This window comes from Molothrus aeneus, chromosome 6 (genome assembly GCF_037042795.1).
Source record: "Molothrus aeneus isolate 106 chromosome 6, BPBGC_Maene_1.0, whole genome shotgun sequence".
Classification (NCBI taxonomy): domain Eukaryota; kingdom Metazoa; phylum Chordata; class Aves; order Passeriformes; family Icteridae; genus Molothrus; species Molothrus aeneus.
In genome coordinates, this window is record NC_089651.1 from 25388898 (window position 1) to 25414461 (window position 25564).

The 25564-nt window shown below is 38.3% G+C and overlaps 1 protein-coding gene across 1 annotated transcript in view; it reads left to right on the plus strand.

Moving 5' to 3' along the window:
* Positions 1–25283, plus strand: part of RTF1 (RTF1 homolog, Paf1/RNA polymerase II complex component) — a 28485-nt gene extending 3202 nt beyond the window's left edge. Inside the window, 16 exon segments of the mRNA XM_066551910.1 lie at positions 7943–8090; positions 9574–9778; positions 11823–11937; positions 13525–13636; positions 14474–14609; positions 15209–15386; positions 16309–16391; positions 16728–16815; positions 16900–17007; positions 17577–17654; positions 18983–19104; positions 19476–19533; positions 20108–20185; positions 21247–21342; positions 21633–21744; positions 22525–25283. Of these exon segments, the coding sequence (XP_066408007.1) occupies positions 7943–8090; positions 9574–9778; positions 11823–11937; positions 13525–13636; positions 14474–14609; positions 15209–15386; positions 16309–16391; positions 16728–16815; positions 16900–17007; positions 17577–17654; positions 18983–19104; positions 19476–19533; positions 20108–20185; positions 21247–21342; positions 21633–21744; positions 22525–22631 (1824 nt within the window). The 3' untranslated portion in view covers positions 22632–25283.
* Positions 25284–25564: the final 281 nt, after the last annotated feature.

A 25564-nucleotide genomic window follows, 5' to 3' on the forward strand; every position in this document is an offset into this window, starting at 1 on the left:
TTTCACCTTTTGAGTGGAGCTTCCTACGTGACAGAAGGGTCAAGGCGGATAGTACTATTTTACAGGTAGTAAAACTGTTCTACTTAGCTACTTTTATTCTCCAAAAACTGTGCTGTGAATTAGCTGTCTGGCCATTTGGATATGCAACAGGGTGTGTTTTGATTGACATCTTTGAAGAAAGAGGCAAGAAAGAGTTCAGCATTACTTTTTTCTAAGGTTTCTCAATTTCTTGTATAACAGTGCTTATCTGCTGGTTCTGTTTTTAGTATTTGTTCTTGGTACTATAGTCTAGAGCTGGTCAAAAGCCTGTGCATCAAGAAAAGAAAAATTTTAAAAAAACTATTAAAACAGGTACTGACAAATGTTAAACAGGTATGTGAGTAAAAGCAATTTCTGGAAAGCTTACAAATATTTTTGCTATTCCACCTATTCTTAAATATTTGACAGGGAGATGTTTGGTGTGGGTTTTTGTACTTTTTTTCCTTCTAAGGTAACAGTACAGATTATCCATTGTGGCAACTTGTAGCCTAACAGGGTAGGCCAGTGATAAACTGTAAAGTATTTGTTAGTGTAGCAGAGTTGTTCCAATAACTGTGAAGAATGTGCAGTTTAATTTTCTTTCTGAGGCATTTTAAAAATAAATATGCTTGGAACTCTGTTCCAAATCAATAATTTTCTTAAAAAACCTGCTTCTTGTATATCTAATATGCATTTAAGGCACAAAGACAGACAAAATAGTGGACAACCTAGATATATTAGGTTTCTTATTGGGGAACTACTCAGTCTGTCACGTCATGGTGTGTGTTCAGATCTGCTGGCTCCCAGTTTATTTATTCTAAGTTATGTGGAGACCAGCTTGTCTGGAAAAAGTAGACTTGGGTGTGGAGAGCATGTGGATGATAAAGCCTTCCATTCTGTGTTTATCTCTGAAAGCTGTCATAATTTTAACTTGTGTAATAAGTAAGGTCTACCTTTCTCTTCTGTGTAGAATTCCTTTTCACAAATTTGCACAGACCTTGCGGATCAGCGGTGCTACTGTTGCACCCAGCGTGTTTGATACTCTTTCTAATCTGTATGTCATTTCAAATTGATACTATGTTCTTTCTGACCTCCATGCAGCAAGAGGAAAAAGATTTAGAGAAGAGGTAATTAGGACACTTGCTTCTATTCCTGTGCCTGAAATATGCATTCTGAACTGCTGCTTGTCACAGCAGGATGAGCGGCTGGCTTACAACAGTTCTGCTTCTGCCAGTCATTCCTTTCCTGGGCTTGACTGCATTAGTCCTGCTGAATAACTCACGTTTTAATAAGTATTCTTGTGGTTGGTTTGGAGTTTGTTCAACCCTGGGATTTGGAGTAGGGGGGATCTAAAAGTTGAATTTGTATTATTTGACTTCCTGCAAGGTGAAGACCTTGAGGCAAAAGCATGGAAATTGTTGCCCTGGACAAATGTGCCTAATCGTACCCATGTGTTTCCACAGAGGCTTTTCAATGTGCATGTCCTTTGTGATTCCTGGAAAGCACTAAATGTTCCAAGATTGGCACTATGTTGCATGTACAGGAAAGAAGCCTAAATCTATTGCAGAGTGTAATGCAGCATGCTGCTTTCTTTTAGAGGGAGGAAAGTTTGTGGGGCATAGGGGAGAGAAAAAACATTTTGGAATTACTAAATAACAGCAGGTACAAATCATGCTGCATCTATATGATAGTGCCCAAGGGATGTCACTACATCTTTTATGTTATATTTATGTGTATCAGTGAGAATGCGCTTCTCTCCCAGATGCTGAGTTCTGTAACACTTCTGTAACACTTCCGTAACCACCTCTGTGGTCTGAATCAAATTTCCTAGCCACCAGACTGAAAGTGAGTTGCAAGTAATGAAATAGGAGGGATGCTCTGAACTGCCTTCTGGTGGAGCTGTGGGGCATTCTTGACTGAATCACTCTAGTCTTTTGTTCAGAGAGCTGATAAATAGCAATGACTGCAGGGCATTGCAATGAGGAGAGCCACCTTTGCAAAGAGATGTACTAATCTGGACACAGATGGCTCCTTTATCTGGTGTGTGACCATGTCTGCTCAAGAGCTCACCCTGTCAAACTGGTAGCTTTCTACATGTAACCAGTTTGGTGCTAGCCAGGTTCCTGCTGGGGCTACCATGCCAGAGGTTTGTGTGTCCACAAAGTGTTCGTGTTACTGATTGAGGGCATTAGGTGGATGATGTTCCTCAATTGCAGTAGGTTAGTTCTGGGCTCTTGCTTTTCCTTTTAAGCATCTTTGCTTACAGTAAGATAATTCATTCTGTTGTGTGAGAAGAGGGGATGACTTCTGGAACAACTTTACTGACATTAGTGTTGATTAGACTGAAAGCCACAGTGCTACAGGAGCTCCTGTTTGTTTCTCTTGAAAAGTACACTCATTCTACTGGCAGGAAGAGTTCAGTTCTGCCTTTCAACACCTACAGGGTCAGGACAGAATATCCTTCCAGAACTAGAAAACTTCTATAATGAGTGCTTAGTACTGTTCTGGAGTTTAGTGAGGATTATCTGTTTATACCATTTTTTTACAAATGTGATAATTTGTTAGGGACCTGTATAGCTGAAGATCTTGTCAAGAGCTACGGGACAGAGGAGGAAGAGCAGTAGTCATGCAGCTAGTGAGGAGATTGGTTTCAAGTAACAGCCTAGAGGGTTTTATGCCTTTTTGTATCTCCTTACTGCACTTAAAGTTAGAGCACTCCAGCAAAGCATAGATGAACAGAATACTGCATGTGTTCTTTCTGTTTTGGGGATGTCTTTTTGTGGGTTTGTAGAAATTACAGTACTGAATATTGTCTTTTCCTGTGTACTTTTATTTTATAATACTGCTTAATTAAACCTTCAAAAATGAGTGAGTTCTCCAGTCCTGTGAGGCCTTTGCCACACATTTTTTTCAAGCTTAGGAAATTTGAAACAGGCCATGCTTTAATCTTCTTATACACAGCTTATAGACTGTGCTTTGTAACTTTGACTTTTCCTAGAGACAGTTTCCTTCAGCTATGAATGGGTGCAATAGTAAAGCTTTTCTCAAGTAAGAGAGGTGGTGATATTTCCTCCACTCCAAATAAGGTGCAAGTGCAAATCTGAATAGCACAAGCTGTGTGAAGGCTGGCATGTCCAAAGGAATAATGTGAATAAGCTGTGGACAAAATTGGTATAAAATTTAATCTGTAACTAACTTCTTTATATTGCAAACTAGCATGGGGATAACATGCTAGGATTTGATTTCTGGGAGCTTCTTGGAGCTGTACTTGAATGAAAAGGGTAGATCAGGTGTCTGGTGATACTTTGGTCCATGAAGCCTTCTTCAGCCAGTGCCTGTGAAAGCCTCTTCTGTGGCTTCCAAAGGTGTTTTCTTTATTTGCTTATTTCCTTTCCATTTTGGTGTTCGTACCTAGAATTTCCTCTCTGTTTAAAATAGTTCTTAAAGTTTTCTGATTGCTAGGCTGTTATCATCATGAAAGAGTTTGAGGTGTTCAAATGACAGGTGTAGATCCTGTAAAGGCAGGATAAATAACAGGGACTTTTTATTTACTATTTTGTTTTAAAAGTAGTGGTAGAGAGTATTTTCCTCCTTGAAGCTCTTGGAGTGCTGTCTGTAGAATTTTCCAAGCTTTGAGAAAGCCTGAAGACAGTAAATTCTGTCTTATTTTCATATCTGTGCTTCCTGCTGTTGAGTTCAGACAGGCTGGAACTGTAGTTTCATGGCTTGCCTGGTGGACTGCCCTATTTTTTTCCTGTATGAATGCATGAGAGCTTGTAAGCTGAGCTGATGTTACCTACCTTGGTGCACTTAAATGCAATGCCAACAGGACAACTGAAATTTTTCTGGCCTTGGAAAGGAACATATTGGTAAGGGACCTATTTTGCTTTGATGTTGTGGCTTGTAGTTTGCATTTTGCTTATAAAGCCATTGGATATGTCAAGACAGGCTGGCAACCTCCCTTGTGCCTCTCTGGCTTGATAAGGGGTTAAAAAAAAGCTGGGAGAACACCTATTTGCAAATTAAAATCTCAGCGTCTAATGCATTTAGGTACTGTGTGAATAGAAGGAAGTAGCAACTACCTGAGCAGTAGAACAATTCTGTATTCTGAGCTCACTTCAGGTATAGGGTTTTTTCTTTTTTTCTTTTTTCTTTTTTTCCCCCACAATTTCATTTCGTCTCCCTACTGGAAATATGTTCCAGGTTTGCTGAGCTATACATTGTTTTCTTAAATCACTTTGTGTAGTTGTTTTTTTTAGAGCTGACTTTTAAATCTAGGTAATTTCTAATGTAGTGAGTTGGGGTTTTTTTTTTTCCCTAAGTCCATTCTGGTTACTGTGGCTTAATTTGGACTTCTTAGAATCAAAGAATTATTTAGGTTGACAAGGACCTTTAGGATCATCATGTCCAACTGTTTCTTGGAGGAAACATGCAGGCTATTAGCACTATGAACCTTGGCAGCAAGAGGGAAATTCAAAAGGCTCTTCTGGCTCCTTCTTGTGAGAGAGCCATAAAGCTCTGTTGTTTGGTAGTGCTGAACAATAAGCAGAAGGGCACGTTGCACTACACTTGTGCACGGCTTTATTAACTTGTTGTGTCTGGAACCACGGAGGGTTCCAGATGGTGGCCGAAGAGGCAGTGCTGAATAGAGGGGCTGTTCCCAGCAGGCAGTACAGTCATGAGAAGCATGAGAGGCATTGACTGGGGCTGCCTGACTGCAGCAGAGTGGAAGAGGGGACCTGGAGAAACTGCAGTAAAGGACACATTTTGGAAAGTGACTGTTGTTTGGAGTTAAGGGAAAAAGAGCAAAGAAATGTTTCTGACTATAACTGTGTGCATTTTTACTTGATGTTGCATTGTGAACATGTTGTATTTTTGATTTCTGCTGGTGTGCTGGAGAATGAGGAAGGGACTCAAGACTTTGGCTTTCCAATATTTCCTTCCCTCTCCTTCCTAGACCAGCTAAGCTGTTGTGTCCTCCTCTGTTGCAAGAAGAAATTCATATTGGCCATGCTCTCTGAGCAGAGCAGATAGATCATTGAGTGTCCAAACAGCAAGTGCAGTAGTGTCCAAATGCACTTTGTGAGCCTAGGAGTCTTGTGCTTGTCCTGGTTTTGAGTGGTCCAAGATTTGTCCTAACTCTTGTCTTGTCTTGTAGTTGTTCTGGGAATAACCAGGCATTCATGAGGGATTGAGGTAACTGAATAAGCCCAGAAGCAACTGAGTTGGCTAAGAATTTGGCTTTGTGACAGCACTGAAATTGGAAGATGGACATAGAGGTCACTTGAATGAACAAAAATGAGATGAAGTGTTATCTCCAGGGTGAAATAGAAACCAAAGCACATTTTCCTAGATGAGAGAGCAGAATTTTAATTATCTTGTCCCGTGTTGGTTTGTTTGGGTGGTTTTTCATTTTTTCATTTTGATGGCGTGTTTTTTTGTTTGTGGGGTTTTTTGTTTTTGTTTTGCTTTGGGTTTTTTTTTTTTTTTGGTCATTGTTTGTGTGTTTGGGATTTTTGTTGTTTAGGTGGGATTTTTTTGTTTGGTGTTTCTTTGTGGGTTTTGTTTTGGTTGCTGTTTTTTTGTTTTGTTTTGTTTTTCCAAGTGTTTGTCACATAGGTTTCTTTTCAGTCCTATCTTCCTGGTCACAGGTTTTATCCACAATTCTACTAGTGAGTTAAAAGCTGAAAACAGTGATATGTAACACATGTATGTACAGCTATCAAACATTTTATTCACTGAGGCCCTGCTGGTTTTTATCTGATCTTAGCTTCTTTAATCTCAGCATGACCTCTCAAGGTCTTGATATAACTGTGCTGCTCTACTGTGGCTTTCTGTGTGCTGCTTCCTTGCTGTGCAGCATGCTGACATGAGGTATAATTCAGCATTAGAACACTGAAAAGAAGTGGCAGAGCTCTGGGAGGGAGGCACCTCTTCATCACTGCTAAACACTGAGTTTCACTTTTCCTGCTGTTGTGTCCTCTCTGGTAAGTCAGCGGTAGGTGGGTGTTTGAGCAAATAGCAAAAATGCACTTTTCTCTTCACCTGGGAGATGATTCCTTAATGCTGAGATTTGAGTAGATTTAGACAGAGTGCCAGCTTGTTCTTTACTGATTTATATGAGCATAGTAACCAGAAATAATATTAGACAGCAATATTGTAACACTGAACAAGTAAAACTTTAATGCTGAAGCCAGTAAAAACTTCCAGCTCAGGCTGGTATAAAGTTAGAAGCTTTCTGTGCAGTTTTTTCTCACCTGTCCTACGGACCATAGCAGACTCTGGGGTACCTGCATAGGGTATGAATTGCAAGGCTCATCACTGTACTTTTACCTTAGGAAAAAGAACAAAACCAGCTTTGGCCTTGAGAGAGACTTTTGAATACTCTGATGGTGCCTAAAGTACATGATGAAGCATTTGGTTACATGGAAAGTACAAGGTTGGGTGTGAGAGTAATCAAAACCTGGCAAATTCTAAAGGTATTTGTTCGGTATTGTTAGATTAGGTAGTAGCTTATAATTACCTGCTTGAGTTTCATCTAGAGTAATTGAACACCAGGGATCTCTGAGGATGGTGTCTTATCAGACAGAACAATTTATCAAATTTGATGGAATGATGACTGTCTGCAGAGATAGTCTTGATTCATCCCCCAGGATAGAGTGATTGGGTAAGAAGCCTGAAGTTTTTATGTATCTGAGGTCAAATCTAAGGTGTTTTTTTTTTCCACTTAGAGTAGTTTTTAGTGCAAGACCTCACTTATGCACAGTAGTATTTGCTCACTTGCATTATGACTAGTTTTTTAAGACTCTGTGTTCAACCAGATGGTGATGTGCATGAAAGATGAGAATAATACGCAGGTATTTAGAGGATCTGTGTGTGTATATAAATATTTATTTATATATATATATATATATATATATATATGTATATATATATATAATGTAAAAAGCCTGAGGGTCTCATGCCTGGAGAATTTTTAGAAAGAGGTGGTGGAGTGCAAAATATTGTAATGCCTTTAAGTAATATATGGGCAATCTTTATTGCTTCTATTCCCTCTATCTTTACCCAGGTAGTTGAAACAATGTAAAAATTCTATTAAGAAATCACACTGTAAGGTAAACCCTAGTTCTTCTGGGACTTTGGGAATTAAAATGGCTATCTGTCTGGTGGTGGTGTAAGTCTTGTACTTGGAAACTATGGTCCAAGTTAACTGAAAATATGACATTAAAAGAAAATTAAAATTAGGACTTGATACTGTATTTTTTTCTTTTTTTTTTTTCCTGACTTCTTTGATTCTGATTTGATTCCACTTTGTGTACATAGGGGGTAGTGCCACCACCTGCATCTATAAGTGGACTGTTGGCTTGTTGCATAGAAATACAGACATTGTGTAATTTTGGTAAAACTGAGATTTTGAAGAGGCTGTCACATATAATTGGTGTCCTTCATGAATGTAAAATCTGCTCCTGGTTAAACTAGTTCTGGAAAAACATCAGTTGCTTCTGTTCAATAGTAAACTAAAGCTAATCTTTACAAACACATTGGACACATTTTTTAAAATTATTTTCTTAGGAAAATATTTTCAATACCTCCTCGCTTGGCAGATATTGCCAACTTTGAAGTCTTCATTATCTTTTAAAAGCAGTCATTTACCAACTGTTAAAACTGTTTTTTTTTTTCAAAGAAAAAGCTTCAACCAACCGCACAACACTCTACTCCCGAAAACCTCTCCCAAAAAAGGCTCTCATTTATGTGATAAGTTTCCTATTGGCTTCTCTTTTTTTTCTCTTCTTTACACTTGTATGGTTTTTTTGCTGTCAGGTGTTGGACTATTTCTCAGCTGGTTTTACTCCAGTGTTCTGGAGAAGGGAGAAGAGAGTGGCGTTTGTATCTCACAATCCCTTTCTTGCTTCTTTCCTTGCAGTGGACTGTTGGAGGTTCTAAAAACAAGAAAAAGGGAAAAGCGGGTAAGGCAGAGAAGAAAGGAGCCATGAAGAGACAGATGAACAAAGCTGCCTCTTCTGGCAGCTCGGATAAAGACAGCTCGGCCGAGAGCTCGGCACCTGAAGAGGGTAAGATAATACCTGTGCATTTATTTAGAGTGATTCCAAGTGAACTTACCTGTTGTGCACCCTGGAGAGAAATGTTGCATGGTGATATTGAAGACCATCTTCAAAGATTTTTAGTTGTGTAACTTACAGTCAGGGTAACTTTTACATTTACTGTGGCTTAAAGTAATTCAGTGTAGCATTGCTGTGAGCACTCCATTACAACTACAAGGTAAATGCTATTTCATCTGAAGAATGAATGACATTTCATTGCTTGACTTTCTCCTGGACAAGAGGCTTCCTTGCTTCCTTCTAGCATGTCCTATCTATCCATGTGGGAAGCATTTTTGATTCTCATTGACGTACTTTCCCATCCCAAACTTCTTGTGATAACAAAGGGAAAGGTACATAGTGTTTGTGATGCAAATAAGAGCTTATCTTTTATGCATTTGCTCTGAATTGGAATTCTTGCACATTTATACTGACATAGAAGAAGAAAAATAATTTTTTAACTTTGTCAGAATTTTTTTTAATTAATATTGAATACATTTCAATGCTGGGCAAACTTCCTATCTTCTGTTTTCATCATGTCCATGAAGGTTTGCAGGTGCTTACTTGCAATTTCCATTGATGCTAAAAAAGGAAGTTAAAAAAGTACATGAAGGAGCTTACAGTTTTAAGTGTATCAAGCACAGCAGATACAGACAAAAGCATGGAGTGACTGCACCTGTATATACCAGCGCTTACAAATCAAGGGTTTTCACAGTGTGAGCTTGCAAAGCTGGAAGTTTCCAGAAATACCAATACCAGAGTGGAAGTGAAAGAAGGAATCCTAATGGCCTGCTTTCATAATTCAATGTTATTTAGTCAATTAGGTGAGACAATCAAAGCGTTTGGACTTGGATCAAGTTTAAAGGCGGTATTACCCAATACTAGAGAGGAGTCAGCTGTTCCCTAAACCCCTCTGGAGCTGGGAGGACTTGTTACAGTAACAGGGCATTGCCAGCCCTGAGGGTATTGGTTTCAACTTTATCTCCTGGTGTAGCAATTTATAGTGTTGCAGTCTTTGTATGACTAATTTTGGTCATTTAGGTTGCTATAATGAGGTGGTTAATTCCGTGGTGGTTGATCATGGTGTTTGAGGTGTGTGCACACAAATTCATGGCTGTATAAGCAACTTGTCAGGGACATAAGCATATGGGCATAGAAATCTAACTGTAGGACTGCAACACATTACTAAAAGGCCTTTTAAATTTGTTTGTTCTACTAAGAATTTTTCATTATAACCCAGTTTGTATTCAAATGTAGTGCCACTCATTTTAGAATTTTTTTAGCATACATATATTATGATAATTTCGATCTGGCCTTAAATTGCATTATAGGTATGTTTTTAGTATAGTGGAAGACAAGTGTAGAATTAATTCATGTTATGCCTTGCTAATATGCTATAATGAAGTGGTTGGGCTTTGCCCCAGCTGAATCTCATTACCTTATATTTTTGATTTAGGAGAGGTCTCTGACTCAGAAAGCAACAGCTCCTCATCTAGCTCAGATTCAGATTCTTCATCTGAAGATGAGGAATTCCATGATGGCTATGGAGAAGACCTGATGGGAGATGAAGAAGACCGAGCTCGACTGGAACAAATGACAGAAAAGGAGAGAGAGCAGGAGCTGTTTAACCGGATAGAGAAGAGAGAAGTGCTAAAGAGAAGGTGAATTTTATATCTGTTGATATTTGGTAGCAAATTCTTAAAGGCTGCATAGGGAGTATGCTGACTGTGCTCTCAGTACTGTTAAGTGAGTTAAGCTTGACTGTATATTTTTTGTAACTAAACTGTCCTTATAGTAGTTAAGAAGCACACAGCAGGAGTTCTGCATATTCTTGTAGGAGACAGTATCTAAAAGTTTCTCAGCTGTTGAATATGCCTGGTTCTATCAGCTACTCTTGTAGTTATTTTACTGCCCCATAGGTTAGATGCCAGACAGTCAGAAGGCCTGCTTTTCTTCATCTTTTTTGCATTAACTGTCATGTGTTGATGCTTTGGGAAGGCAAACAAAGCATAAGGTGTACATGAGTTTTTGCAACTTTTCAGAAAACCATGATCAGTGTTAGGGTTGCCTGTATATGGGTGTGAAACTGGTTTGGGTCCTAATAGAAGGTAGAGATACTGAAATAATGAGTGGTGTTGGATATGTCCTTTTCATGGAATCTTTAGTACCTTATGTACTGTTGTTTTATTGTTTGTCTGTAGCTGTTACACTGTCCAGGCAGCTTCTTTATATAGTAAAGGTATTTTACTTCCCATGTGTCTTAATCTAAAGGATTTGGCATGTATGGGACAAGGTTTCTCGAGTTTCTTTCTTCTTTAGTGCCTTCTCTTTTCTCACTTGCTGAGAAATTTCCCTAGAAGACTGACATCTGTTGAGTAAATCATGTCAATACAAGCAACTGCCAAACTGTGTTTGTCCAAGCAATAGCTAGAGCACTGCCTGCCTGCCTTGATTTTAACACCACATTCAGAATCTTATGTGGTCTGCTGCTCTCCTCAAAGGGATCAGAATGATTGTAAGTTTGGATTTAGATCATGTAGAAGGACATCGTATTGTTCAAATTTTACTCTCTATTTCCTGGTAACTGAATGTCTCTGTTCTAGAATGAATGCTGGAGAATACTTGATACAAACAAGCTAAACAGTCAAAGCTTGACTTACTGATTTAATCTTAAATGAATTTGTGCTGTCTGTGTAAAGTCTTGGCAGTTAGAACTAAGGGGGTGGTGGGGTAGTCATTTATGATAAATTTAATCTTTTAAAAGCTCTTTGTGTGCACATTATGCTGTGAGTTCATTTGGATTACAGCAGACATTGCATCTGCTATAATGCCTGTGCCTTGTGTGTCATGCTTCATGTTAAAGGCATAAAGGGCAATGAGCTCATCTGACACTTCAGTTTGTTGTCTACAAAATCCAGGTGTAAAGGACTGAAGAAGAATCGACTGTGTAGTGTGCATGTAGATAACACATGAATTTCAGTTTTTGGAAGCTATTTTTTTTCTTGTGTATGTCCATATGCACACTTCACTAAAGCAATGACCAGTCCAGGGTGCAGTGGAATCTTGTTCTTGGGTCTGTTCTATTGAAATTACTACTCTTCTGAATTCAGTGGCTGAAAATAAGACATCAGGGTGATATATTTCATGAAGGTAGACATGGAAGTGCCTAAATTATTCTGCAGAAACTGAGTCTGATGAGAATTCAGCTGCTGAAGGAGGACTTGAAACGTGGCAATCATTCTTATACAGACCAGTGCCAGTAAAAAGGTGAAGTTTAAGCATGAAAAAGCTAGCATGACAGTGGCTTTAAAGAAAAAAAATCTTTAGCTGTTTAGGTTCAAATTATGTAAAATAGCCACATGATTTTAGAGTTTGAGGCAGCATGCAATGATTGCTGCACTGGCAAAGAGGAAGATGGAGTAAGGGCATATTTCTGGAATAGTAATTTCTACATGGTCTCATCAACCCTTTAGGTTAGCTCTCTGAAGGACTGCACTTGGTGTGCTCAGCTTTTCTTCACTATGTTTTCTTGGGAAAGGAAGGGGGTGGGAATAGGGGACAGGATAACATAAAAGGGACAAGGAACAAGCAGTTGAAGTGTTACTTGCAGCCTAATAGCAATTGTGATAGCATGTGAGCAATCCTTTGCTCTCTCAGGAAGAGCATTCTTTCATACATTCTTTTTGTTCCAATAACTTCTACTAGATTTGAAATCAAGAAAAAACTAAAAACAGCAAAAAAGAAAGAAAAGAAAGAGAAAAAGAAAAAGCAAGAGGAAGAGCAGGAGAAGAAAAAACTCACACAGATCCAGGAATCCCAGGTAGGAAATGAAACTGTTCTTTGTAACAAACCCTTTTTCCTTGGAGAAAGGGGAGAGGATATGGCCTCTCTACCCCTAATGTTTTCCCTTAATGTCTAACAGTGTAGTAAGCAAATCAGAATTTAGTTAATTTATATGCTCAAGCTATCTTCAGTTTTTCCAGTTTATTTAAGGAAGTTAACATCTTTGGCCTGTTGAGGGGTGCACAATACTACTTTAATGAAAAATACAAAATTGCAGCTATGTCTGCAGTTGCTGTGATAGCCCTCCCACATGAGAAAAGGAAAGCAACCTTTTACAGTTCCTTTAGCCAAACTTCTGTAGTTCTGTCTGAAACATTCCATACATGCTCTTCTTGAAAAGTTTGAGAGAGCAGACCAAAAACTGCTCAGCTATCATATTAATTATTTTGTGTGCACATACATACAGTGGCAAAGATGCTTAGTTTCCTCTGGCAGGGATGTCAAGGAAAAGCTTGAATGCCAGGAGGAGCAGAAGTAGTTCTATAGTTTTTCCTACCTCCAGTAAAAAGAGGACAACACTAGTTTTTGAGGCTAGGCCTCTGTAACTGAGCTGTGGTTTCAAATAATGAAGATCCTGCCATTAATACAGAGCCAGGGCAGGTAGGCTCTCAGAGTGGGATGAGATTCATCTTGCCTAACTTCAGCCATCTAAGAACCAGTTGATTGTTTACACTTTTTGTTGCCTGTCGTTTTGTGCAATGGAAGAGGGCATCTTCAGCTGACGATTCACTGTGTTATTTTCTAGTGAAACAGATGTTTAACACCTAAAATCTAATTGGGTGAGATGAGTTTTCCCTTAGGCACATGTTGAGTGGAATGAATCACATTTCCCTACTCCCTCAACTTCATATATGTACATTGTGTATGCTTTAATAGTCCATTTATAATACACAAAGTGTACTTGCAAATACATATATGCATGTGTAAAAGGATCTTATGTAGAGTTCTTTTACGGTGCCTTGCAGAAATTACTTCAACTTAGCTGAAATTACTGTCTTTTATGCTTATTATAGAGGCTGCTTTCTCTATAGAGATAGACCTGTTAGAAATGGAAAACACAAGAAGACTTTAAACATTTAAGATTTGGACCATCTTGCAGATTTTACAAGCAACTTTCTTTCTGCTTTAAGTATTTTTTAACATGACTTTTTCCTTTGCTACTAAATGAAAACTAGTGCTTTGATTTGGCCTTGCAGAAGCAGCAAATGAGACTATTCATCCAGTTTTTCCTCATTACATGTTATTTGCTGAATTATTTCTGTTTTATTTCTCTATCCTTTTGTAACTTAAAGGAGGAATTTTGAGACTAAGACTTGGTGGCAGAAATGTTGAACTATAAATATGTTCATTAATTTTGATATGAGGTAGAATAGAGAAATATGCTCCAGATTGCTATCTCTCTCTAGCTTCCATAAAAAATGAACTGAAAAAAACTGATTTCAAAAAGGAATAAGCTAGTAATTTCTATTTGAAAAAAATTCAAAGTATGCAAACAAGTATTTGTTTTGATGCTTTTCAACTTATGGATTAATGATGTTGAGGGATTTTCTGCATATGTTTTTAGGTCATGTCACATAACAAAGAGCGGAGATCAAAGCGGGATGAAAAGCTAGACAAGAAATCTCAGGCAATGGAGGAGCTAAAAGCAGAAAGAGAGAAAAGGAAGAACAGAACAGGTATGAAAGGATGTTGCTCTTGCTACAGTTTTTGAGGCATTATTGCAGCTTTCTGAAATCACTACTTCCTGTTTCAAATTAATGCATCAATCCTACACCTTGGAGTGAATGAATTCCATGTCTGTGTTTTCCTTGGCCTTTGCCCAGCATGACCATCTAGGGTGATACTTGGCAATTTACCACTGATGGAATATTCCTCACCCCTGCCCCTCCCTGGAGTGGCCTAACATCAGAACTTTGATCACAGTCCACTGAATGGTTCTTAGTAAGGTTTAGTTAATGTATCTGAATTGGTCACTTGGATTCAGGTTTTTAATCTCTGAATCATTCAAACTCCTGCTTATTGTACTTGTGATACCCTGTCTACATTTGCTTGTTTCTTCACTGGCACATCATCTTGTCCATCTTGCCACTAACTTTTGATGCAGCCATATTTTTTACTCTATTGGACTTCATTGTAATCCTCTCCAAACATGAGGTTTTTTATTTTTCCATGTAAAATAGCAATGAGTTGTCTGATCATAATAGTTTTTTTCTTGTATATCCAGTTGTTACACCCATCTTGAGTTACTATGTGCAGTCAAATTGGGAGACTGAAATTAAGTACAACTGAGGTTTAGAATGATTTTAAATACTTCATGTATATGCAAAGAGAGAAATCAACGAAGTGCACAGCTTACTAGTGGATTTGAACATGTGCCACCTGTATCTAGTGTAAAATTAATACCTGTCTGCCTCTTGGACTTTTTTTAAAGCAATTAAGGTTCAGCTCTTATAGGGAAGCATTTCATAAAATATTTATAGCTTGCTTTTCCTTGTTCTCTGTCCTTCACCCAGCTGAATTGCTTGCAAAAAAACAGCCATTAAAAACTAGTGAAGTATACTCTGATGATGAAGAGGAGGAGGAGGATGATAAGTCTAGTGAGAAAAGTGATCGCTCATCCAGATCGTCATCCTCTGATGAAGAGGAAGAGTAAGTAGTAAACACTAGGCTATGATTACTTGTAAGTATGTTCAAAAATAGAGATCTACTTTAGGTAGACACATGCTTTTTCAGAGGATTGTTTGGGGCAGTTCAGTGTCTCTAAAGTGTTTTTGCCTCTGGGCAAAATGGCATTGCTCAGATTTGAGTCCTTGGCACTATATCATGGTTCATGGGACTTGTTACCTTGGGTGGGTTTGCAACTTCAGTTCCCTGCTGTCAGATTTAGCCCAAATTACACTGTTGTGTACTGATTTGTTTAGTCCTGCAGTTCAGCAGCTGCAGATCTCTGGGCAGATACATGTGCTGGCTTATTTTAAAGCATTTGTCTATAAACTGCCTCGGTGTGTGTCTTTCTGCTTTCTGGTAGCAGGGGCAGCATTTAATAAGTCTAGGATTTCACCTTAAGCCTTTCTCATGAATGCTAAATTTACACATCTACAGTCAACTAGTGCATGATGAATCATTCCTTTTACTGGTAATTTAAATAATGTAAGGTGCTCATGCTGCACCTTACTCAGGACCCCCTTTTTGGGCTTCAATTATGTCTCTACTTTTTTCTTTATTCTCTCTCACCTCTCCCAAATCAGGAAAGAAGAAATTCCTCCCAAGTCCCAGCCAGTGTCCCTGCCTGAAGAGCTGAACCGAGTGCGGTTGTCGCGGCACAAGCTGGAGCGCTGGTGTCACATGCCCTTCTTTGCCAAGACCGTCACCGGCTGCTTTGTCCGCATTGGCATCGGCAATCACAACAGCAAACCTGTATATCGGGTGGGTGTAGCGCTGAGGGATTTGATTCTTTGTTGTGCGCTGTAATAAAATATTTGCAGCTTATCAGGTCTCAGGTACCAGGGACTGTTTGACTGATAAAAAAAGATTGCTTATAACCAGAAAATGTAATTGCTGCCAAAGAGGTGGAAGAGACTGGTTTAAGAATAATTAAATCTGTGTGACCACCTAGGGGAGGAGATAAATTTAGTGAGAGAGACAGAGCACTATAAAAGCCTGATCTTCCAGTTTTGGTTCATGCTGTCTTATCATTTGTATTGCAAACTAGAGTTTTAGACTCTAGTTTGAGACTGCTTAGACCAAGTAAGGATGAGTAAGATTCATTCCTTACTTTTAGGACCATTCTGAAGTTATTGTGTGGTCTTGACTCTTTTTTTACAAAGCTTCTAGTACACCCCTGTGCCTTCAGAAGAGACTGCATTGAGAACACAGTTTTGTTTTTCTGTTTCATTGTTGTAATCATAGGATACAATAATAGTCTCTAAAATTGCCTTAAAAAGACCCCAGAAGGGGTGTGTTTAGTATCTGAGCAGCAGTAGTGTATTTCATTTGAAATATATGTTAACCCAAACCAACATTATTTGAGAAGGAAATAGGAAAGGTAGGAGAGTGTACACTATTTGGGCAGGAAGGCAGAGCTGTGAAGATACAAAAACTGCATCAGGTATTCAGATGGTATAATTTATTAACTCAAAAATTATGTATGAAGCAACTCATTCAGTACCTGATAACGTATACTGAAGTGTCTTGCTTTCCTTGATCTGGTTAGAATTGTTAGCTAGATAAAGGTTTTTTATTTCTAATGAAAAGGTTTGAATATGCCCGATACATTCCAGAAACATGAAAAAACAACCCTAAACCTCTCTTGCATCCTTCTTCTCATATATTATACTCTGTGATACAGGTTGCTGAAATAACTGGTGTGGTAGAGACTGCAAAGGTTTACCAGCTTGGTGGCACACGGACAAACAAAGGCCTGCAGTTGCGGTAAGATACTAAAGGAATTCTCTTTAGTTCGTAAGTAAGTGTCCTTTTCATAGCAAATAATGGTTTGTGTGGGATTTGGAGGTGAGAACTGAAAAGTAGACTGAGCCTTGTCACGCTACTTAATGCTAGAATGTTTGGTTTGGGTTTATTTGGCTTTTTTTCCTCCTTGTGCGTAGTGGAAATTATAAAATACCCCAAAAATTTCATGCAGGCTGTTATGATTATGTTGATGTGTGGTTGTTTATTTTTGGACTTGTTTAATCAGATTACACTTATAGATCCAATGTCACCACTTTACACCATCACAAGGGGATGTTTTGCATTTTATCGTTGCAGGCATGGCAATGATTCACGTGTGTTTCGCTTGGAGTTTGTCTCAAATCAGGAATTTACTGAAAGTGAATTTATGAAGTGGAAGGAAGCAGTAAGTTGGCTAGACTTCAGTTGCTTCTTAGCAGCCTTCTGCCAAACATACTTTAAGTAGAAAGTAACTCTGTCTTGTGTTTAGATGTTCTCTGCTGGGATGCAGCTACCCACACTAGATGAGATAAACAAGAAGGAAGTGTCCATCAAAGAAGCCCTCAACTACAAGTTTAATGATCAGGACATTGAAGAGGTAAATGGTGCATTGTAGTGAAGCTGTGTCAGTGCTTAAAAGTGACAGGAATTCATGCAGTAGCAGTTACAAAGCCAAATGATCATGATATTTGCATTACAAGGAAGTAAAAGGCTCAAAGGAAGTTTCATAACTGGATAGAGTAGCTTGGTGATCCTGCCGTTGTCTTGTGTTCACTCCTGCTTTTCTTTATCATTTGTGCCCTGTTATCTCCTCTTGAACTTGTGTTGCGTATCTCTGAACTCCTGAGTATGGCAACTTAGTTCTCAAGTTGTGAAAAACTTGACAGCATCATGGTAGTTGCATTTTTCACAGGTTTTGCAGTTTTGTACTTGCTTGGTACTGACCAAAGGTGATAAGCATCAGGCTTTTGTAGGTAGTAAGGAGAATGGAGCTGAAACTCATTACCAAGGGCACAAACTAAAAAACAGAACTATCAGAGCATACATCAAATTCAGTGGCAATAAATAAATTTCTTAGGTGATACTCTTCTGTTGATTCTAATGTCCAACTACTGAAATAGAGATTTCATATTTGCATATTCATGTTGTTTCCTCTGCATCTTACAGATTGTGAAGGAGAAGGAAAGGTTCAGAAAAGCACCTCCAAATTATGCCATGAAGAAAACTCAGCTATTAAAGGAGAAGGTGAGAGATGAGATGATGCCTGCAAGCTTAATGCAGTCTTTGATTTCAAAGAACTGGAGCTCATCTGGATTGGCAGAAGTCAGCAGTAGGCTCAACTTTAACTGTGTAGCTGGAAGGGGATTCTCAAGGTTCATTGCTGGGATTGGAATACTCAGAAGAATCCAGTCAGCTATTGCACCCCTTTTTTTTTAGGGGCAATTGCCAACAATTTAAGCTGTCTTCTCTTGTGTCTGTTAAACAAGGTCTTAAATTGGTCTGCCTCAGAAACTTCTTATTTTTTCTTAGTTTTTTTCTCTTTTTTTTTTTTTTTTTTTTTTTTTTTGGTCCTTTTAGGTTTTTTTGGTGGTGGTGGTGGTGGGTTTTTTGTTTCGTTTTTTTGGGGGGTTTTTTGGGTTTTTTTTGTTTGTTTTGGTTTTGTTTGTTTTTGTTTTTATAGTACTTGGTAATAATGTTTGGAAGTTGATTTCCTCTTCTTATTATAAGATAGGAAAAACAGAAGATGTTTTACATTTTTTATTCAGGACTAACTGAATTGTCATTTTATGCCTGGTAATTTCTATTGAAAAAAAAGAAGTGGCTGAAAGGTTTACTTGCCATGAACTATTTTTACCTGTAGTCTTCCTGGAACAAGTAGACCTAGCAGTGCATAAAAGCCAAAGCCAAGAAGTGAAGAAAAGGAGCAGTCTTAAGTATCTCTGAAGATAGGACTGCACAAATAGAGCCAAAATTTGTTTGTTTTTCTCGAGACATTAAAGCTTCATATACAGTAAAACCCAAGAGTTCGTATTAATGTACCTTTCTTGGTTCCTTGGTTTAACTGTATTTTTTTCTGTGGTCGCTATTTTACTATACACGAACATGTAAATGATGAGGTTCCCGTCACAGGGAGTGCAGTTTCTTTTTGTTGTCACCAGGTGGCGCAATAAGCTGTTGTCGTGCCTCAGGTGACGCCCCGCTCGCCGAAGTAAATGGCAACTGGAAGTTGTGGAAATAATTCTTTTCCTGATCTGCTAAATGGGGATGATGGGGTTGTTAAATTTTAATAAAACTTGTAATTTAAGTAATCTCACTGACCTGTCCTCCCCATGCTGGGACTGGTGTTCCTACATCCTCCTTAGTGTAAGGGTTTTCAGAGTTCTTCAGAATAAGAAATCCAGTTTTGCCCTGAGTTGTAAGGAAAGTGTAGCTCTTTGTTGTACTTTTACCATGCAGGGAAGAACATTCACGACTGAAGTAGGGTTGGCTGACTGATTTACGGATATATCTCTTGTCTCTCTGAGTAATTCTGGGTAGAGAGTAGTTCCTAATTAGTTCCTTTTTGGTTGAAGGCTATGGCTGAGGATTTGGGGGACCAAGATAAGGCCAAGCAGATTCAAGATCAGCTTAATGAACTTGAAGAGAGAGCAGAGGCCCTGGATCGTCAGCGAACAAAAAATATTTCTGCAATCAGGTAAGAAGCAGATATTGGGCATTTTCTTTCTTAAACAGTATCAAACAATATGTAAAAAAGAGAAACTAATGCATTAAAAATTAACTGCAGGATTTTGTTTCTTTTTTCCTGTACAGTGTGTTAATGTGTATTGTAATGGCTCTGTTAGTCCTTGTCTATCTTCACTTTCTTGTATCTGTCATGCTGTTAAAACTGTCAAAAATGTAAACTGTCTTCTATATACCCCAGGGTGCAGTTGCATTGCAATAAGAGTAATTTATGGTCAGGATGAAGCTGCAAGAATGCTTTCAGCTGTTTTGCTGTGTAGGGACTGATAAATGACAGTCACTTTCTTTTTCTTTCCCCCACCCTCCTTTTTTTCCATTCTGCAGTTACATCAACCAGAGAAATAGAGAGTGGAATATCGTTGAGTCTGAGAAGGCTCTTGTGGTAAATAGTGCTGAATTCATACTTTTCTACGAGTAGAGGTGAAATGATGCAGAGGGATAATTGCATGGCAAAGTCACTAATTTTTTAAAATCTGTAAAATCTTTCATAGAGGCAAATGATATGATTTGAAAGCACATTGCTTTATCCTTTTCCTCAATTCAGTTATCAGCAGATTAGTCACTGTAAGAGTGACTTAATGCTTGTTGTATGGGAAAGAAAATGTCTCCTCATAAAGGAGACTTCAAATAAGAGAAGAGTGAAGGAGGTATTCGGTTCTTTGTAGTTACATTTTTATTAAGGAAGAGTTAAGCTTGTTAACAAATGCTTAAGCATTAACCCTCCTGAGAGCTGTGTGCCTATTTTCTGTTGTTGCATGCAATATGGACACTTTTGTCCTATGAAGCACAAGACAATGGGTGCATTAAAATCTTTCTAATCTGTAATGTTGCTGGTTTTTCTCTGATCTCAGTATTGTATATAGCAGATGAGTAATTCCATGGATGGGGGGCTGTGGGAGGATTTAAAAGAGAACAAGTAGCAAACTCTGCAAAACCATGTGCAATTTCTTCTCCAGGCTGAAAGTCACAGCATGAAGAACCAACAAATGGACCCCTTTACTAGACGGCAGTGCAAGCCCACAATAGTGTCTAATGTGAGTGTAAGACTTAAGTTCAGTTAAGGCAATTTGTTGAAAAACAGAAACCAATGTAATGCAGAATGCAGGAACAAAAATTCCCAACTGTGCCATATGCTATTAACACCCTGAATGGCAGTGTGAGATACAGCTGAGTGAGATCCTGGTCCCTCTTCTTTTTTAATGCAAAGTGTGAAGGACATAAGTGATGTGGGTATGTACTGCAAAAGCAACCATGATTGAGACTTCTGTCATGAGTTCATCTATGTTGAATTATTCAGATTTAGTTAGCTCTGAGAATATAGTTTGCTTTAAGTGTGAGTTTCACTTTTAATTAGCTGAAAGTTTCCTGAAAGGTCAGTTTAGGGTGAGAGGAGAACAAGCATTTGGGCCTGTGATGGATGAAGTAGTTAAACAGAAACCTCCCTCGTGATACTGTGGCAAAACCTTCTCCTGCAATTCCTCCGTATATAACTGATGAGTGGCAAGGTGATCACCTCCTCCTTCTAAGTAATCTGGCCTTGTTGAGGTCTGTTCTGGAAGAGTATGTGGTTCTGGTGTAGGTACCTAAAAAACCAACTGCTCAGGTTGGCTTTCATCAGTCTTCACAAACCAGCAAGGAAACAAAAGAGAAATTCTGTTGCAGGGATTGAATGAAATATTTCTGAAATACTTCTTTAATAGAAAAGAATTGTAACTGAGTAGCTTTATTATGCTAGAGAACTATTAGGTAAAGACAGTAGTCTTCTATAGATTGCTTGTCAGTGTTTCAGGCAGAACTGAAAGCAAATACATACTAAGTAGCATCAAGAGTAATCACAGAAACAAACCGTATAACCAGGGAATGTATTTCTGGTTTCTTTCTGACGATGATTTTTAGTTTGTTATTGTCAGATAATGCCAGGATGATTTCAGTAGCCTTCTGGGATTCTGAAAGTTGGGTAAACGCATATACAGTCTCTTATGGTTTTAGATTCATGGATGTGAAAACTGTTTTAACAAAATGTAGTTCTAGCTTTTGCAAATTTAAATGCATGAATTTTTGATTTTTATCCTTGCCTGATATTTCACCTTTGCAGTCCAGAGATCCTGCTGTCCAAGCTGCCATCCTTGCCCAGCTAAATGCAAAATATGGATCTGGTGTGTTACCAGATGCTCCAAAGGACATAAATAAGGTAAGTTTCCATTTTTGTCTCCATTATGTTCCTCACACTGTCACCCTTTTGTTCTGTGAAGCTTGTGAGTAACAGAGATGCATGCTTCAATCGTAGAACAGGGTATCCTGTAGAGCTTTATCATAAAAAGCAACAGTTTCTTGGTTACTTGAAACAGGAAATTTAAGTTGCTCTAGCAGTATGAAAGCTACACTAAGTGTGTTTATGACAGAAGACGGGGAAAAAACATTTTTATCTCTGTTTTTGTGGCCAGATAAGGTTTGGAGACTTACCTGTAGTTTTTATTTCAGGGTCAAGGAAAAGATAAAGATGTGAACTCTAAATCAGCTAGTGACCTCTCAGAAGATCTTTTCAAAGTGCATGACTTTGATGTAAAGATTGATCTTCAGGTTCCCAGTTCAGGTAGGTGTTCCATCTGAGTTTGGGGATGTGATCGTCCAGCCCATTTTGATAGAACTTACTTCTTCCAGAATAATTCTTTCAAGGATTTGGTGGGCTTTTGGAAATGGGAGTAAGGACTCTGTTTACCATCTTGGCAAGTATCTTGAACTGAGGAGGGTGGGGATGTGTGATAGTGACATCCATTTCTTTCATTACTTGAAGGATTAGATCTGCAGTTTTTTTGGAGGACAGTAATTTAGGAAGTACTGTAAGAATGCACAAAGACAAGAAGCAAGAGCAGGAGAAGTTGTTTTTCAAAACGAGGTCAACTCTGGATGTAAGACTAGAGAATGAGGCAGGAGTTCAAGAACAAGAAACTTTGTGTAACAGCTAGTGAGAGTTAGGAACTTGAGTTAGCAAGCAGATGAGGGTTAGGCACTGAAGGACACTGAAGAGAGAAGGATGAGGAGTTTTCCTTAGACAGAACACCCATTTTGGCATCTTATTTTGTGCAGTCTCCTTGCTTAGCAGAAGAATCTGGAGACTGATGAAAATGTGTGTGGTAGACATAGATAGAATGTTTGACTTTTTCTGCTTACTATCTGTCTCTGGATTAATATACAGAGTCAAAATTGCATGTGCTGCATCTATGAGTATAAGCTCCCCAATACTGTCTGTATTATTAACTGAAGATGTGTACTAGAGAAGCCAAACATGATTTTGTGGTGAAGTTGTCAGCAAAAACAACAAGTAAAAATTTTGCCTGTAGTTTTGTCCTTACTCTTTTCTTGTCCCCAACAGAATCTAAGGCACTGGCCATCACCTCCAAGGCTCCTCCAGCAAAAGATGGTGCCCCTCGGCGATCATTGAACTTGGAGGACTACAAAAAGAGACGGGGGCTTATTTGAGCATGCCCACTCTGCTGCTTCTGATCCTGCATGCTCCATGATGATGTCCTACTTTTTCTTCCTCCCTTTTCAGTTCTCTCTTCTGGGTTGGAGCAGCAATGGAGCTGGGAAGAGACTCTTTAAAACTGCCAGTCATCTGTAACATAAACCATTCAACTATTTACTGTATAGACCTCCCTTCTTGCCCTTTCCTCTGCTCCCCTCACAAATGTGGATCTGTGCTATTTGGGGTTTTCCCATTTCTTTTAGTTTGAGTTTTGTTTTTATTTTGTTGATGCAGCTCGTTGGTCCACTCTGTGTTCAGTATTAGCCTGAGGTCTGGATTTCCATAGGAATCTTGGCAGTCGCAGAATCAACACTTGGTGATCTCCCCTTACATACCACCACAGGCACAGTGAATAAACGTTGGCGCAAGACCTTTGTGGCTGGAAGGTCATCTGCACTTTCTCCCTCTTCTTCCTCCTTCATCCTAGTTTTGGAGAAGGGAATCTTCAAAAACTGGCCTAGGTTCAAAGTGTAAATTTTTTTGGGAGGGTTGTGTGACTTTTTTTCAGGTGTTTTTTATCATTTTTAAGCTGCAGTACTATTTGTATCCGTCTGTCACAGTTCTTTACGGCTGTTTGAATTTCTACCAGCTGTATTTGAGCATCTGAAATTGCAAGAAAGAAACTCATTAAATGTGATTCTTCTTACTAAAACGGCTTGGCTGATATAGCTATTTAACTTCATGTTCTCTTTTTTAATTATACTTAACCGATGAGAAAGAGGTACACAGCTCTTAATGTGGGACTTGTCATCTATAGCACATCCAGACTCTACAGCTGTAACGGGGTGAAGTAGCTTTTTATGGGGTGATCCTGGGGAGCTCATTTGGTTGGGCTTTAGTTTCTTCTCCAAGTCTTCAATATTACATATTTGTTAAGTTATCATGTCGTCACTGGACTCCAGCTTACTTTGTTTCTTGCTTTCTGAACCATTTAAATGGGACTTCTATGATAAACAAAATTTTTTTTTTAAAAATCACATTTTATGGAAGGGGAAGGACATAATAGAAAGATCAGTGGGTAATATGAGAGGTAGGTGATGGACATTTTTCATATATAACCTGGTACAAGTAGAGTGCAACATTAGCACAAGAATTATATGGCTTTATGGAATATTTGACTAGGCATAAATTGACAGCTAAATTATCACTCAGGTGTAAAAAAGAAAAAAAAAATCAAATGTAAATATAAGTGACATTTAAAAAATAGCTTTTCCAAAAAAGATACAGCTGAATATATGAAACTAAGAACTAAATTAAAAGAGAATTAGAAATCTAAAAGTTAGAGGCCCTCGTTCAGGTAAGCGTGCAAGCACGTGTGTGTTCCTACTCAGGCCAGTATGAATATAACAACTTAAGCACTGAACTGGATAGGAATGTTTCTGGGGGACTCTAAGGAGCAAAAATGCAATGCTCTTCTTGTGTCAGAGCATCGCTGTTTTTCTGAAATTATACACTGGTTATCTTAAAACCTGTGTTTGATACTTTCTTGTTGGATTCTTAATGAAACTTTAATCTAGTTCTTATTTAACTTTTTCTTCCTTTTTTAACAGCAACTTTAAAGAAACATCATGTAATATGTGCAGATTGATTCTACAAACTGTGTATAAAAAGAAAATCAATATATGAAGCCTACCATGTAAACAAATAAATAGAATTATTTCAGTACATATTTACTGAATAGTCCATAGTTCTAGGACATATGGATTATTCTGTAAATATGTAATCATAGACTACTTTATTTGATGGCCTATTTTAGCAGCTTCTCTGGAGTTAGAGTAGGCTGTCACATATACATACTTATAACTTTTTAAGATTGGATTTATGGGACGTACCATCATAACTTCATAGGAAACATTGTGATTCACTGTGTAGATAAGCATTTGATATGATTTGGTTTTTTCAACAGCTAAAGTGATTTGTGATAAAAAAAATATTAAACTTACTTGGCAATAGACGGTTTTAAAAATAATCACTCTAATGGTTTGCAGAAATTGCCAAATCAAAGAGTTCAGGAACTGATTTTTTCCACAGAAATGCCTCAGAGCTCTGAGATGCAGTGACAAGTGGTCTCTAAAGGTAAACTTAACCCAAATACAGTATTTTTAATATGCTTGGCCTTGATGTATTAGTTTTAGTTAACTTCTGCATTTGGTAACACAAAACACCAAAATGTGGATGATGGATCCATACAGTGTTGCAAATAACTTTTAGTAGAGAAAACTGAAACACAGGAGATGCAGTGTGTTTAGGATGCCAGTCTGATTGATGGACTATGACCTAGTTATCTGCAATTATGAAGCTGCCACTTACCTTCTCAAAGTCTCTGCGTTTTCCTAAAATGCTGTTTTTCAGAGAAGGCAACTGTCAGTAAATTATGCAAACCTCTTATATTGAAAATAATACATGAAGAAAGTACTCTTGAATAGTTACATAATTGTATGAAAGCTGTAATCTTTTTTCCTTTAAGTGCATGTAAAGGTGAGTGACTACACCTCCCACTTGTTAGAGAGGGAGAGATTTGTTTACTTTGTTTCATTGGTGTCCTAGCATAGTTCATCACAATTGTACAGACTTATATAAATAAACTTGGTTTGTTGGTTTAATAAGGTTGATTGTTTATCCCTTGATCTGAGGTGCTAAGGGTTTCCTGTCTGGATCTTGTTTTTTAGAAACTGACACTATTATATTTAATACTAATACTATGAAATAATTAATGAAAAGTAAGCCCTCTTTCTTTGCAAGAGCTGCTGTTGACTCCTGGATCACTCTCTAACATCTGGAGTTGGTCCTTATCACTAGACTCAAATGGAGCCTCTTGGAAGGTTAGTTCACTTGCACCTCTATTGCATCTCACTTAAAACAGACTTTGCTTGTCTTGTAGAAATCC